The 16,788-nt window shown below is 38.5% G+C and overlaps 1 protein-coding gene across 5 annotated transcripts in view; it reads right to left on the bottom strand.

Annotated features, from left to right (window-relative positions):
* dennd1a (DENN/MADD domain containing 1A) overlaps positions 1-12,930 on the bottom strand; it is a 44,065-nt gene extending 31,135 nt beyond the window's left edge. The window contains exons 1-4 of one of the 5 annotated variants that reach the window (XM_081613579.1): positions 12,679-12,930; positions 4,236-4,300; positions 2,006-2,049; positions 1,661-1,710 (exon numbers count right to left, since the gene is read on the bottom strand). In XM_081613579.1, the coding sequence (XP_081469705.1) occupies positions 1,661-1,710; positions 2,006-2,049; positions 4,236-4,300; positions 12,679-12,695 (176 nt within the window). In that variant the 5' untranslated portion in view covers positions 12,696-12,930. The remainder of the gene's footprint in view (positions 1-1,660; positions 1,711-2,005; positions 2,050-4,235; positions 4,301-12,678) is intronic. The other 4 variants (XM_081613580.1, XM_008423085.2, XM_008423083.2 and 1 more) reach the window with 4 other exon arrangements.
* Positions 12,931-16,788: the final 3,858 nt, after the last annotated feature.

Here is a 16,788-nt window from a genome sequence, read left to right as displayed (position 1 = left end):
GAGATTCCCATGGTTGTGGCTGACAGATCCAGAAAATATAAATGGGGGAAAAAAAAGGTGTTGGAAATGAGGAAACACCTTGCAAAAAACTGGAGAATGAGTGAAAACCTTTGACATGAGTGCAATTGGCTAAATCAAAAGGACTTTATCCACAAAATGATTTTTTTTTTTAAATCGAAAGACCGTTCCTTGCATGAATGATCACTTTGTTCATTTTCATTAGATTGTTTTAATCTTGTTTTCTGTGGTGTGAATTTGCTGCTGTTGAGTCCTTTTCATTTTTTCTTTCCTTTTTTTTCTTTTTTTATGCGTTTTATTAGCCAGCAGGATGCTGTCCTGGTGTACACAAACATTCTCATGCTGGTCCAACACAGAGAGCACTTGGAATAGAAAATGTCAACAACTGAAGAAAACATGATGTTCTGATACAACTCCATTATAACTTAACAGAGGGGTAAATTTAGGCTTTGCTTTCTCTAACTACTTTTCAGAATCAGAATGAAAATTCCTTTTAATGTCTGTGCAAGAAAGCACAATGAAATTTAAAAAATAGCAACTCTCAAAGGCATTGCAAATAAATAAGTGTATTTCAATTAATATAAGAAATATTTTTAACATGTTGTGTTTAGAGCATATTGTACATTTAGCATATGTATATCTCCTCTAAACACAAAACTGGCTCTCAAGAGTACAAAATGTTCATTTAATTTTTTGATAAGATATTTTTAACCGTGTTTCTGTCACATAAATAATCTAAGTCACACTTTAAATTATATTTTCCCATTTAAAGTGTCATTAAAATGTATTTCTAATGCATCTTTTGGCACTCTACTTATCTAGAAGAGATACTTCGCCTACAAAAATAGTCTACAACTGCATAAAAAAATTGTTACAAGCTAGAACATTGTATGTTTCATTATTAAGAGGAGAATAAGAATAATTCTAGATTTCTTTTAAGTACAGGTGCCAAACTTACACAGAGTTTTAGCTCTGCTGAGCCATTGACTCTCCCACCTCTCAGCAGTAATGACTTCATCCTATTTAAGTGATACAGCACTGAATGTAACTATAAAACCTGATAAGTGTTTGGACTGTTTTGAATCAGTTGAGCTTTTGGAGTTGTCAAAAATATTAGTTTCTTCCAAACCCCTCTGGACCGCTTCACAACCAAATTATCGAAAGTGTTGCCTTTGATTACTGCCCCCATTTTAGATATGATTAATTTATCCTTAGAATATGGACATGTACCACAAGCTTTTAGTTGCTAATCAAGTGTGTGAGCATTCAAATAGTAATGATAGTAATAATTCAATGAAATCTGCTGGGTTTCCTTAGATTTAAACTTTTCTTAACTAATTTGAAGAATTAACTGAACTTGACAAAGAGGATCAATTATTATATGTAAAATTATATTGGAATAAAACATTTTCTAAAGTGCCTTGAGATGATGTGTTGTGAATTGCTGCTACTTAGCAACGAAACCAAATTTCATCTCCCAATATATTCAGTTCTTTGGTTATTGCTTGCTGTTCCTGAAGTGCTTTATGAATAAATATTTCTAATAGGCATAGTAATATACATGTTTTGCTTTGGAAATCATAGTCAAAATGCCTGTTTGGATTGTTGAATCCCAGTGATGCCTGTATTTAAGTTTATGTACCTGTCCATGCTGAAGGGGAAGCAGAACTTTGGCACAGTAAGAAGAGTTTCCTGTGAAATAAAAAAGAAATTTATACACAATATATCTGACAGACTGTATAAAGTGAACAGATTTAAAGAGACATGTACAAAGTGGTGTTGCAAAGAGGAAATGTCAAGGTCAACAGACAGAAATATAGACAGAAAAATAAAATAAATCTAATTGGGTTTTATATACTGAAAGTAGCTGAAAACAAAATCCCATGCAAACGAGCATGGGATTGACACAAATGAATGTGTCAATTCATTTTGACTCTTTGCAAAATCTAAACGTTAGAGAAAGAAACATGGTACACTGTGATTAAACCTGATCAGGGTAGTCAGCGGGAAACTGCCTTTGCACCTCCGGTCCTGTATAAAGTGGACAGAAAAAAGCCAACAAATTAAAGTTCTACCACTTGATGTCAAGTTCCACAACATTGTGCCAAATTCAAAAACATCTAAATTGTGGTAAATAAAAATGAAGCTGTCTGCAAAATTCAACATATAAAAACAGCATAGACAAGAACTGATGAGGTAGTACACAGGAAATGAGCAACAGGAAGGACTTCTTAGAAATATAGCTGACAAGTTCTCCTCAGAATCCAGGAAATCAGTCACACACAGCAGTTGCAATCTGCCTTATACAGAAGAGGAAGAGTGACATTTTCATAACTATTAAATTAGTCTCTGCTGTTTCCAGTTGCTTACTCTTGGAATGGTTCTTCATTAGGCAGCAGTTACTGTGTCCCCTCTGAAATTCAGTAACCAGATGATGGGTGCCTAATTCTTCTGGAAGATTGCAGTAAAACAATCCCAAGTGGCCAGCAACGGTTCTTACAACAATAATGTTGGTATGTCTGTCAGCAATACCAACATTATCAACAATTTATTATGAAAATATCTTCTTTTAGGTTAACCTGTCCCATCCAGTATTTTAACACATTTCGACAACAAACTGGTCAGATAAATATTTCAAAAAGGAATTTCTACTACTATTGAGATAATTTTATTCTTAGCAATCCGTTTAGACTTCCTGAAAGTGAGAAACTGATGAGAAGATCTGTGACAGGTGAACATGTCTTCTCTGATTCTTACTTCTACTTCAACATACATTGAGAGTACAGTGCAGGGTCATCCAATAATCTAATACAAGCCTGACAATGAAAACAAAAGACTTTATCCTCGTCCACAGACCAATAAACAGTTACTATTCATGCAACTGTGTACGGCTTTCATACAAAGCTACCGGAGAGGTAAATGCTTCAAGTCAAGAAAACTTTTTAACCCTTCTGCGGTCCCAAAAGACAAGGTCATTTTTTACTCTGTGTGGAGTCTGGTGCGGTCGCTTTGACCCCGTGTGAGCTTTTACAAGGTTTTTTTGCGTGTGTGGTTTCAGAAATTCTAACGTCTTATAGGAAATTTCTCCTCGCTCACTGTCCAATGGTGAACTTGACTACACTGCTTGATAATTAGGAACAATTGGAATGTATGGACTTTTTAAAATTTGTATGACTGTACAGAATGGATTTTATATTTCTGTAAAGTTCCTGGAGGCGACCATTGTTGTGAGTTAGCTCTACAGAGCTAAACTGAACCAAACATGTTAGGACTGTGATTGTCTTTATGGGGGCTTGGGAAACTTATATTTGTTGAATTGCTGCATAATTTTTATGAAATGCGAGAAATTGCCAACAAATTCACACAGAATGGACAAGGTTCACATTGATAAATCCTCTATCGTTTTTAATTGCAAGAAAAGAAGCATATCGTTGACCTGGTGGAAACATGAAAAAAAAAAAAACAGATCCAACAAACAACTTGGGATCTGGACATGTTTCTCTCTTGCTTAAAACAAAGCAAAAAATCTGTTTGGGACCAGTTCTATAATCATAAGAAAAAGATGATGACTACAACCTTGGCAGGATTACCCTTGGTCTGAGTCTCATTAAAGCTGCATTATGTAATTTTTATTCATTTAGTTAGTTAAAACAGTCACTATTCCAGGAAAACTCTATCTGCCGACATCAGTGGCCATGCTAACTAGCCTGAGCATTCCTGGCAGACTCTGCTATTAGAAAGAAGCTGTAGCGCAGCAGAGAGCAAGGGGGAGGTGGGAAGGAAAATGAGCAGCTCAAACATGAGGATTATTGCTAGCACTAAGACCCTCCTCCTTGCTATGATTGGTTGTTTCTAGTTAGAACTGGGAGAAAGCAGAGGAGCTAAATTTTTTTCATAGATTATATGGCTCATACCATACTGTCACGACATGGTGAAAGTTTCAACAAATATGTAAAAAATATGTATATGTTTATATATTGCAGCTTTAAACACAAAAATAGGACAACGATCAACATTGTTGAAAAGTGAAAGGTTGTTCATTCAGCCATACAACTTAGCAAGACAGATTAATGGGGACCTGAGGGTTAAAATGTCCCCCTTTCTTCACCACATGTTCTGACCTTAATAGTGTAAGATGGTTGACCTGACAAGGCCATAAAAAAGATTTTCATAGATGTCTGATGATACAATGGCTAGATTAAAGTCCACAAACTTACCAGAGATATGCTGCCCTGGCTTAGCTACCTCCAGATACACTTCAAAGGTCGACTCTGGGCTTTCCCTGGAACAAAAGATGAGAAATTATATTACAAGCCAAACTTAAAGCCAGGGTATATAACTTTTATTATATATATATATATATATATATATATATATATATATATATATATATATATATATATGTGTGTGTGTGTGTGTGTGTGTGTGTGTGTGTGTGTGTGTGTGTGCGTGTTAAAACAGTCACTGTGTCATGGGTATAGTTAATCCGTGGGGGAAAAAATGGAGCTCCTCTGCCTTCTCTCAGTGCTAAATCTAGAAATAAACTCAGCCATACCACTTAATCCCAACTTTTGCTTTGAATTATTGAAAGCTAAGCAAATAATGCAAAAAATATTTTAAGTCAAGCGGTGTAAGATTACGGAGCCCTCTAGCAGGCACGTGCAGAGGGCTCCGTACAAAACAGAACAGTTTTTGGTGAATTAAAAAAAATAATTTTCAGTGAATAAAGTAATAAAGTGGAGTAGACGTGCTACTTGTCAGCAGGGATGAAAGTAGTTTTAAATTCTTGGGGTACTATGACCAAAAAAAAAAAACCATTATATATTTTATATATATATATATATATATATATATATATATATATATATATGCATGGTTAGTAGCTTCCTAGTTAAGACTAGGAAGCTACTAACCATGCATGGAGGATTCCACCCCAAATCCAGCACCCTGAGACTGTACACGAGCCGTAAGGAAGGAAGCAGAGGACTAGTGAGTGTGAGAGCCACTGCCAGGATGAAACATCCAAGATCCATAAATACATCAAGGACAAAGCCTCAACGGACGATGTGCTCAGCGAATGTCTCAGGCAATGGGGAACAGAAGACAAGGTGCTGGAAGTACCATCATGGGAGGACAAGCCCCTACATGGGATGTACCACCGACAAATAACTGAAGTGGCTGATGTCAGGAAAACCTACCAATGGCTGGAGAAAGCTGGATTCAAGGACAGCACAGAGGCTCTCATCCTGGCCGCCCAGGAACAAGCCCTAAACACCAGAGCAATAGAGGCTCAGATCTACCACACCAGACAAGACCCAAGGTGTAGGTTGTGCAAGGAGGCCCCTGAGACAGTCCAGCACATAATAGCAGGGTGCAAGATGCTGGCAGGGAAAGCGTACATGGAACGACATAACCAAGTGGCGGGCATAGTGTACAGGAACATCTGTGCAGAATATGGACTGGAAGCCCCGAGATCAAAGTGGGGAACACCCCCAAAAGTGGTGGAGAATGACCGAGCTAAGATCCTGTGGGACTTCCAGATCCAGACAGACAAGATGGTAATGGCGAACCAACCGGACATTGTGGTGGTGGATAAAGAACAGAGGAAAGCCGTTGTGGTGGATGTAGCAATACCAAATGACTACAACATCAGGAAAAAGGAGCATGAGAAATTGGAGAAATACCAGGGCCTCAGGGAGGAACTGGAAAAGACCTGGAAGGTGAAGACCACAGTGGTGCCTGTGGTCATCGGGGCCCTCGGGGCAGTCACCCCCAAACTGGAGCAGTGGCTCAAACAGATCCCAGGAACAACATCAGACATCTCAGTCCAGAAATGTGCAGTTCTAGGCACAGCCAAGATACTGGAGGAGAACCCTCAAGCTCCCAGGCCTCTGGTAGAGGACCTGCGCTCAGAGGATGAAACAGACCACCCGCGGAGGGTGAGAAGGGAATTTTCTCACCCTCCGCGGGGTGGGTGAGAAAATTCCCTTTTCTCACCCACCCCGGTGGGTGAGAAAATATATATATATATATATATATAAGCTGGGTATCTCTTGAATTGCTACAAAATAAAGCTGTATTTCTTCCAGCCCACTGGCTGCAATGTTGACACCTTGAGATGCCATGAGACCTAAATTATGAACATCAGATGTTGGACATGAATGGACATGGATGCATCCCAGTTTTCCATATCTGGAATATAACCATTCATTTTATATTTTAAACTGGTTCTATTAATCCTGTGTCCAGACAGAGGGATAATCAGTAGCCTAGCATCATGACCTGTTTGTTCTGAAGATCCTGCAGCTTCCACTTCTCTTCCTAACATGGCGCCTCCTCACCCTGTCTCTCATACTGACAGGAGGAACCACAGAGTTCTGTTAGGTTAAAGCTCATCTTCTGAAGTTGGGATGTTTTTCCTCCAACAGGTTCCAGAGGAATCACCTCAAACCAGATGTTGGACTGGATTTTATTTCAATGTCATTTGTGAATGTTAGAGCCTCATTTTCAAAAATGGAGCTACCTTAGGGGGCTGGGTTTTTACCTTAGAATGGCCAAGTCTCTGTTATTCCTCTGTCAATTTGATACAGTAGGGGCTTCCACACTTCCCATATATGTGTCCTCTGTCACTTTTATCAGCAGTTAAAACTGTTTAATCTAGTGGTTCTCAACGTGGGCGGCACCGCCCCCCAGGGGACGTTCAGAGGACGGCAGAGGGCGCTGGCGGACATTTTTGCACAAGGGGGGCGCTGGGATGCCTTTGGTCGAAGGTAAACTTCCCACCTTAAATCCACAACAATACCAGTTTAGACTTTGAGCAACTTGGTAAAACTGTATTGTGTAACATTAAATCATGCTTGGCTGCAACTGTATCGATGGCAGCTCTTCTTCTATTCAGTGATTGTAGCTTCATGGCGCATCTCCGCATCTGTTCAGCGTTACACCGGCTGATGACGCTGCTGTGATTCACTTTGTCTGGTATTTATGTAGGCTACGTTTTGGCAGTTCTGTGATCATGTCAAAGCGGCAATTTACATTAAAAAGCGTTTTATTTCCGTTTGAAAGCTGCCCGCTTCCATGGAAGGACAGCAGAAAATCGCTCATGTAACTACTAAAATCACGATGCCCTCACTTTGTATCCCTCTGAAAAATGAACCCATTCAAATAAAGAAATCCCTGGGTGATACCTCGATAGAGAGCGTTCATTTTATAGCGTTAACACGGAGCTGCAAGTGGTCCGGTATGAAACCGGGGTGATAGAACAACACAGCACTTTTAAATTTCAATAATCAGAATGCAGAAATTGTTTCCGTTGTTTTAAAAGGTTTATGTCAGTTTGCCTTTTCCCCATCCATGTTTCCCGACCGCCCTGCACCTTAGGGAGTAAAAAAAAACAAAAAAAAAAAACGCCGCGCACATTGCGCAAAATTCTTAAACATGAGAAGCGGGCTAAACGGAGCTACTAGATGTGAATTATGGCATCCGAATCCGACGCTGAACAGTGAAAAAAATCAACACATAAAACACATGATGATTAGGCGACGCAGCAGGTGATGAGTGAAAATTACTGGTGGTCAATAAACGATAAAATAAATCTAGCAACAGGAAAGAAACTAAAGTGGACATAGCAATTAACCAAGAGAGGATAATACTAATCAAATGAAACTAAATGGAAATGATGAATGAAGAACAAAATGCAAGAATAAACTAAGAAACTAAAGTAAATACAGAGGAATAAACTGGTATGGCAAGACCTTTTGAGCAATAATTAATACAGAGACTGTATGGCAAGAATAAACAGACACTATTTCCAGATAAAAGGTAAAATAATATTGTTGAAGTGCCATGGGCAGGGGCGCAACTACACATTATTCAGGTGGATGCGAAAACATAAATCGGCACCCCCCACGAAGGAGCGTAGGAACATACGCTCGTCTCCCCCCAACTCCCCTCCTCCAGACGCCGATACGTTTAGGGCAAAACTCGCTACATTTACCTCTTTATGTGCGCGAGGTGAAGAAGCGTAAGGCGCGCTGAAGTGTACGGGAAAACATCATCGGTGCGCCGATTCAAAACATCTACAATAATGATAGTAACATTATTAATAAAATACTTGTCAGTGCAAAGTAGCCTACAAATTTTTTGGTGGGGGGCGGTGAGGGACCCGGATAAAGGCTAGGGGGGCGCTGGCCCGAAAAAGGTTGAGAAACACTGGTTTAATCCGTTGTTAACATGTGGTAATCTGTTTTTCCGAGCCGCCTTTAAACGCCACATGAGCGCTACACGCTGGGTTTACACCTGTGCGCAGCGAAGGAGACCTGCTGCTGCTGTGCGGAGCTGCACAGGTGTGTTAGAATCATGGCAGCAAACCAGCAAAACGCAAAGAACTTTTCACAGTTTTCCCAGAAAACTAACAGACTGTTTAGTAAAGCTGTTTGATGCAGGTAAAGTTAGCTAAAAGATGACTAGCTAGCTAATATCAATACATCACCTTAAGCTTGTTAACAAGTAGCTTATAGGCTAAGTTGTTGTCTATGTTCAGCTACATAGATTCATTTTGCCCCCCAAAAAGTCGATCACCCCCCTCAAAAACACATCGTTCAACCACACAACTATTTGTAGGGGGGGAGCAGGACAAAAAGTTTGGGAACCACTGGCATACATGTATCTACTTTTTGTTCCTTGGTCAGTGTTCATAGTTGAGCGTCAGGGCATTACCTCAATTGCTATGTTTAATGGTGCAGACAGTGGTGGTTTCTGACATGAGCAACATGAGTAAACACCCAGGGCGTTATCTTTTTAGGGATGGCACGAGACCACCATGGATCGTAGCACAGAGATGGAAGCAAAGCAGAACAAAGAGTTTGTTAAATTTAACATTGGTTAAATTTATTAAGTATTTAATATCTATGTGTTTTTATGGGAATATGGATCTTTCAGATCAATTTGAGAAGTAATTTTGATCATATTTCACATATGAAACCATTCCTCCCTCCCTGGCACCTCCAGACCCGGGTCCCCATCCATCCGGTCCAGCTCGGGTGTGGGGGGCAGCCGCCCATATAGGTCCGCGCCTGAGCGAGACTAATATGAGACGTGAAAACAGCCACGAATGAAAGAGTCCGTAAAGTTGTGCCACTAAATGTCATTATAATTTTTAATATTAAGATAAGCGTCACAAATCTGTGCAGCCATCTGAGTTGTGGAGCCGCAGGAGGAGCTCTGTGCGCTGCGCTCTGACACCAAACCCAGGGCCGCAACGCTGAACCTGGACACTGGGGCAGGGGGGTATCTAAAATCTAGTGAAATAAATTTTTCTATATAATCCGAGTAGTTCCATGAACTGCTGGTATAAGTTTTAAATCAATAGGATAATATTTGAGGGGAATAGATAAGGGATGCATATTTTGGCAGGCTGGAAATTTTGCCCAAAAACGCATCCCTGTGCTAATTTGAAGAATTCAAGAGTTAAGAGTGAAATAACTTTTTTTACATAATCTGAGTAGTTCCAAGAACTGCTGGTATAAGTTTTATATCTATAGGATAATATTTGAGGGGAATAGAGAGAGGATGCATATTGTGGCAGGCTCAAAATCTATATAGCCAAAACATGCATCCCTGTGCTAATTGGGGGAAATAAAGAGCTGAAATGATTTAATCTCTTCTACGTAATGATACTTGTTCTCTGAGCTAATGCTATAAGTTTCATATCAACAAGACGGATGCAAATATTTTCAGGCTCATAAATTAAGTTGCATTTCCTCCTACATTAACAGACTAGAAGTTAAGCATGATATAAAATGTTCTACATAATGGGTCTCTGTTGTAATGCTTTTGAGCTGTTATGGTATCAAAAGACAAAGCAGAGAATTTCAAACCATTTGCGGAGAACGTTTACAACAGACACGGACTGAAAAAAAAGTTCGACTCACATGTGTCAATAAAAGTGTAAAAACCGTATTTATTTCAAATAATTTGCGAAATAAAACCCACCGTATTAGGGATTACATGGTTGAGAAACGTGATAATGTTACAAATATCTTTAAAATTTCCTCTTCGGTCATATTTTTATCCGTTTCCTCGTCAATATGCGCGACAGGGGATGCAAATTTGGGCAGGCGTGCTTTTCTGGGCATAACACCGGGCAAACACGTGACGTCACAGATACGTTGCGATTGTGGGAGCAACTCTTTATCAAACACCATCTCTTTAGGGAAACTGATAAACCGATCTTTGAATTTGACTAAACAAGTGTTTAATTAACATTGTATTTTTAACATACAACACCAACACTGGTAATCTAACACTTTTGATTATGTTCTGTAGATTCTGATTCATTCCCTAAAAGATTTATTATGGAAAGTATTTTTTCTTTCAGTTTAATATCGTCTTTAAATGCTGATTTTCTAAGATGCAAATACAAGTAAAATATCTTGCCCAGGAAAAAAATGCATTGTACAATTATTTTGCGGTAGTTTACTGCCAGTTGTCAGTCTTCATTTTGACAAGAGAAGAAGACATCAAATTGACAATATCCTACGTATTTTGGAATAACAGTATCTTACTGCTGGAATTCCACCGTAAATTTACAGCCATTTCTAAGAGTGTAGTAATGAAATAAAAGTGTAATTGAGCATTCTGTGATCACACTACTAATATATAAAATATGTAATGCTTATATACTTATAATACATTCTAAATATATTTTAAATGTAATTCAATCACAAAAATAGTACACTTAAGATATAGTAATCAAGCAGATTTATATTACATAAAAAGCTGTATACTTAAAGTATACAAAGTATATCTTTAGTTGTTCCAAAAAAAGCATGTCATAATACACTTAGTACACTTTAAATCGTGATTTTCAATAATTTAATTACTTAAAATACACTAAATACAAAATTTGTTGTTACAAAATAACACAATTCAAGTATACTGATATACTTGGCTTCAAGTGTGTTCAAGTGTGCTAAAATTTAACATGCTTAGTATATTTATTTTTCTCCTGGGTGAGTTTTGCTCTCACTGTTGGACTGCTGCTACATGCTACTGAGACATAATATTTCACAGATTTGGCGGCATTGGAGCTCTATCAGACAGTGTTCTCTCACATTGAACATCTCCTTATAGCTGCAGCATGTACCTTTAAAAAAGAAATAAAAGTTGTTGATGTCCTAAAAAGTTTTAAAACTTTTGATGTCCTAACATGAGACAGAGAATGTGTGAAGAAAAAAAAAGAAATCGCGCTCCTCTTCCTCCTCCCTGTGATCTGCAGAATTGCTCTGCTCGGTCAGAAACAACCAATCAGAGCCACCACAAAGCAATTAGCCATGCTCTCAGGAAGTTTTGATTTAGTAACTTAGGATTGATTGTTTTCATTTAACCTGCATTTGACTTACTTAATACATTTTACATGTCTCCGTGCAGAATAAACTTGTAACAGAATGAGACAGATAATGAAGAAAAATCAGAAAGAAGTAACTAAACAACAAATAAGAGATTGGTAAACAAACAAACAAATTAAATAGAAATTCTACCCAATATAGTAAATAAATGTACACAGTGTAAATCATCTCCTCTAAATTGCTACGCTTAGCACAGCTCTTTCTGACACTTCGCCTTCAGTACGTCAACACAACAATGCTCCTACATTATGCTGTTTACAATCATTCCTAAGAGTGTTACACCCTGATAAACTTAACAGATGTGCAATTCTAGGTGTTTGTTAATTGATGCTGTTGCTAGCCTAAAGGAGCTGTGTTGTAGAGGATCGGGGAAAGGGTGTTCAACTGGGGACTGCAGCTCTAGGGAGGAGCTTTATGGGAGTGAACATTTATGCACCGACTGGGTGTAAGAACAATGAGAAAAAGACGAAAGAAGAAAATAGTTATATATTATTGGACCTTACATTGCCATCACAATACATCACCAATGTTTGCTTTGTCTTCACCATGTCTAAATGTCTCAATGCACTAAGTTGCTGCCATGTGACTGACTCATATTTTTAAAAACAACTGAACAACTCTACCCTATTGCAGGTGAGGATAGGTGGCCTGACTTATTCAAAGGAATGCGAAATAACTTGGTAATATTTCTGTTCACTTTTACATTTTACTTATCAAAACTTGAGTTATTTTCTCTAAATAGTCAATTTTGTAAATAACTCAAAAGAGAGAAAAAAAACTAAAGAACCTGACTAAGCAGACGATAAGAATCGCATATAATTAACACAATTGAAACCCATAGAAAAGCATGTTTGACAAGTCATATTTCAATATTTTATCATTAACTTTTTTTTCAGCACTTCAGGCCTGAAACCTCACACACTGTTTAGTAATAATGTCCCACAGTTACCATAACAACTGCATCTTTCATAATGACGTTCGGCGCCACTTATCTGTTTTTCTGCTTGTTTAGCAAAAGCACCAACTAACTAGCAGCTTCTATGGATGATAGTTAACCTCACAGTCTAAAAGCTTTAACAACGCAATGTTATTCTCTGGTCAGATAAGTGGAGGGAGAGGCACCAGTATTTCAACCAGTGTCGCAACAAGTCAGGGCCTTCCATATTCTTTCGTTCTCAGGGACTGTGAGAACAAAGCTAACAACAGCAGCCTGCTAACAACCTCCAGAAAAACTGCGGCAAAGTATTCTTACTTAATTCTGGAGCTCATCTTTAGTTGTCGTCCCGCCGTTGCTGGCAGAAGATTAGTGGGCGCAGACGCGTCGGTCCGGGGATGTTTTTGAGATCCTAGCCTGCCTGTCAAACACGGCTGCACAACGCCATAGTGTTAGTGCACGCGTATGTCACGCTCTATCTCGCAGCTGACGCTGGGGTTTGTAGTTCTCTTGTAACCATCTCAGATACATTAAAATGCTTTATAAACTACAGGTTCCATACTACATAACGTGAGTGACGTGGTTTCTTCCAGCGGTCAGTTTGATTCATTCAGTCTCCTGTGTTTACCGTTATTTGTCAGCAGTTCCCGCTGGGATAGCATAAAAATTAGACAGTCTTTCAATTTGCAGACACAATAAGGAAAATCTGTAACTTCCTGAAAAATCGCCTTGAGTTTATATACTGCTATTTTATGTGAGATTTTAATGTAAATAAGCCATTTATGTTATTCATTATTAATTTTAGTTATGTTTTACATAACCACGTTACATTTAGTAAACCCATAATAATACTGACAATCTAACTATTCATAGTGAATTTTAAATGTTGTGATGTTAATGTCACTTTATAAAAAATAAACCATCCATTTATTAAAATAATACCAGCAGGTGAGATTCAATTGGCAATACAAGGATCCATATTGGAATCATTTTCATCCAATATTAAACTATAAAAGGGTTCTCATTCTCTAAATTTGACACATTATGACCACATCTGGTGTACTTGCTTTTTCAGATACTGTCTACATCTGCCTCATAACCAGTCAAGCTTTAGAGATAAACACACAGTATGCATTCTCTTACAATCAGTTTTGATAATTATAAAATATGTGTTATTGGTCTTTTTGACATCAGTTGTTTTTACTACTGGTGTTTATGCACTTTTTTTAGTGGCACAGTTGCTCATTACAAAAAAATCTGTCTTTCAATCTGTGTTTGTTACAGTTTTGTTTTTAACAAACAAGTTGCTGCAATTTTGTATTTGTGTTTGTAGGTTTTAAATTTGATGGAATTTCTTAAAATGAATAGCGGAAAACTTGTTTGATGCATGGATAAATAGAAAATGTATAATTTATACTTTGTAGAGATTTGGTTGAACTTTTAGAGAACATTCAAGAATATTGGTATTACTTACAATTACAATTAGAAAGACAAACTATCTGACTGAACTGCCTCCTGTTAGCTAGGTTACTGCAAAAAATGTTTTGGTTTCTGTGTTCATTACTTCTGTCAGTTCTTGCAGTTCTCCACAAAATAGCGACAAAGAGCACGGTTGACGGAGTTGGCTGCTGCAGGTGTGCACATAATCTAGCCTAGTGACGAAAACATCAAATATCTTTATTGTCAAATCAGTCTATGACATAAAAGAAAACCTTAAACAAAAGGGAAAAGAACGTCAGAGCTCGAAAACCAGTGCAGAACAATATCTCCAGGAGCAAAATTGTCAAAAGGATTTTCTTTACAGAAAAGAAGGTCGGACGCAAAAGGTGGTTGGCATAAACTGGTTTGTGACTGGACTGGAAAGGCAACTCTGGTAGAAAATGACAATGATGATATGGATTTGACTAAATAGAGGCAAGTTCTTAGTGGAAGAGAGAGAGAGAAAGAGGCAGATTCTGGTGAGAAAATAACAGTTTGGTTGAGACGCAGGTTAGTAAAAGAGCTTTGGAAGAAAACGGTTCAGATGAAGCGATTCCTGTAATCTGCAAGAAGATTGTTAGAGAGAAATTTAAAGTAATTCTTAAATTTAAAGATGATTCAGCTTGGTCCACAGTAGCACTGAGAACTCAAAGATTGGAGATATTTCTTAAGTAGAACTCTTAAAGATGGGAGTGTAATGATCATTTGTAAAACAAAAGAACAAAAAAAAAACAAAGCTTTGAATATTGAGAATAGGCCTAGCTGTTGAAAAACTGCGAGAGAAAAGGATTTTAGGATAGAAGAAAGTAATGAGAGGAGTGATATTAATACTTGTAAATGAAGACCTAGAAAAGATTTAAAAGAACATTAGGTGAATCAGATAAATATATTGTTGAAAACAATAGATGGTGAAATAGTTGAAAGTTAATCTATAATAGAATTTCAAGAAAATGTACTTCCAGAGAGGGTTAAGATAGCTTAGGCCGTACATCCCTCCTCCACTCCGATGTTACAAGTGTCAAATATATGGGCACATGGCAGCAGTGTGTAAAGACAGCAAAGGTGTCCAAAATGTGGTGATCATAGATATGAAGAGTGTGGTGACAATGTTCAAGATAAATGTTGTACAGCATAGGTTGACGTTTGGGTAGGGTGTGAAGTTAGAACGCTATTATATGAGGGGCCGTTTAGGACAAAAACTATGTTTTGTCTCTCACACACTACTAAAACCTCATACACACACACACAATATATTAAAATTGCACATATATACTACTAAAATATCACACACATATACAATTTTTCTCTCACACGCTTACACCAAATACAAAAATTGCGCATATACACTTCTAACATGTCACACACACAATTTTTTTTCTCACATCATACATAAGACTAAGATTGCACATATAAACTAATAAAATATAGACTCTAACGCTAATTTCGGCCAGCCGTTCTCTACTGCTCCCTTCTCAAATGCTAGGAGGTTCACTTAGGGCTCTACTCCGGCTTTAGAGCCGGAGTAAGCGGCCGTATAAACGACTTTAGAACCGGTGTAAGTGGCCTTAGAACCGGCGTTATCCACCTTATTCCTGGGAGGCTTAATGAGGAAACAATTATGGGTCTTATTTCCGGCGCCCACTGGAAGTAGCAGTATTTCATTGTAATTTCTAGTTTATTTTACTAGTCTACATTCATGACAGAAGTTACGGCTCTCTTTTCGGTTATAATACAATATTTAGTCAAACTACTTTACGGACACACCGTCTGCTATCAGAGTTAAGTTTTGTAACGGAATGACCGTGAATTAGCAGCGCTGCTAGCAGAAGTATCTTGAAGTCTTCAGAATTAGAGGTGGGTAGGAGTTGGATACCAAGAGATTCGGCAAGACCACGGTCCATGAACTCAGCGTCTGCTCCTGAATCAATAAAGACAGATAGGTGCTTGGTAAGACAGTCAGCTTGGAGAATGGCCTGAACAGAGAAAGAAGAGGATTTTAATCTCTTTTGACTCAGCAGGAGCCTCTTACCTCCTACTGAGCCTGGCCTTTTGCTGGACACAGACGAAGTAGGTGACCCTCTCCACCACAATAGAAACAAAGGCCTTTCTTAAGTCTCCGCTCTCTCTCTTGTGGGGATAAGCGTGATTGACCAATCTGCATAGGCTCCTCCGCCGGAGAGGTGGGAGATGAGCTCAAAGGTGGGGCTGAGACTGATGGCTGTGGCCTGGGAACAGGTTCAACTTGGTAAGTACGACTGAAAGAACTGAGAACTGGCAGGTCTTCACTCAGACTGAACAAACTCCTCTGTGTTTACTCTGTTGGTTTTTATCTGTTAGTTTAAATCTCAGTGGGAAGCTTTAAAACAGAATCCTGGGTACTTTTGAAAAAACTGGATCAGCTGATTCTCGCTACTTTAAGCTGCAGACCCCGCTCAAAGAGTGCTGTCTTTTCTTAGTGGTGTTTTTACATATACTTAGCTGTTTGTAACTCATTTCAGTGAAAAAAAATTGACAAATTGGTTTATAACATTATTATAATAGATAAATTTGTTGAAAATGTCCTTTGAAGTGAAACAGGATTTTTTTTCTGGTGTAAAATACAGTTCTCCGTTATTGACAAGAAAAGATGATGAATCCCACCTTATCCCCAGCTGCGTGACCTGGTCAGCATGTGCATCATCCCAGACCCAGTCCAGAGGCCTGACATTGCCTTCGTGCTACAGATAGCCAAACAAATGCACATGTGGACATCCATCACCTGAGCGCCACCTGGAGCCCACTCTGCCCATCTGTGGAACTTGGCTGCAGCTTCAGAAACCAACCTTGGCTTCCATTTCTCAAAGTCTAAGAGATGTGCTTTAGTGCACCAAGATGTTTTTCTGTGAATACTTCCAATCCATTTGTCATGACTGTGGTAAAGAAATACAGTAGCAGAATTAGCATTCAGCA

This window comes from Poecilia reticulata, chromosome 12 (assembly GCF_904066995.2).
Source record: "Poecilia reticulata chromosome 12, P_reticulata-male-v2, whole genome shotgun sequence".
In the NCBI taxonomy this organism is placed as follows: Eukaryota; Metazoa; Chordata; class Actinopteri; order Cyprinodontiformes; family Poeciliidae; genus Poecilia; species Poecilia reticulata.
Note: the sequence above shows the minus strand (reverse complement) of the source record. Positions and strands in the feature narration are given on the sequence as shown.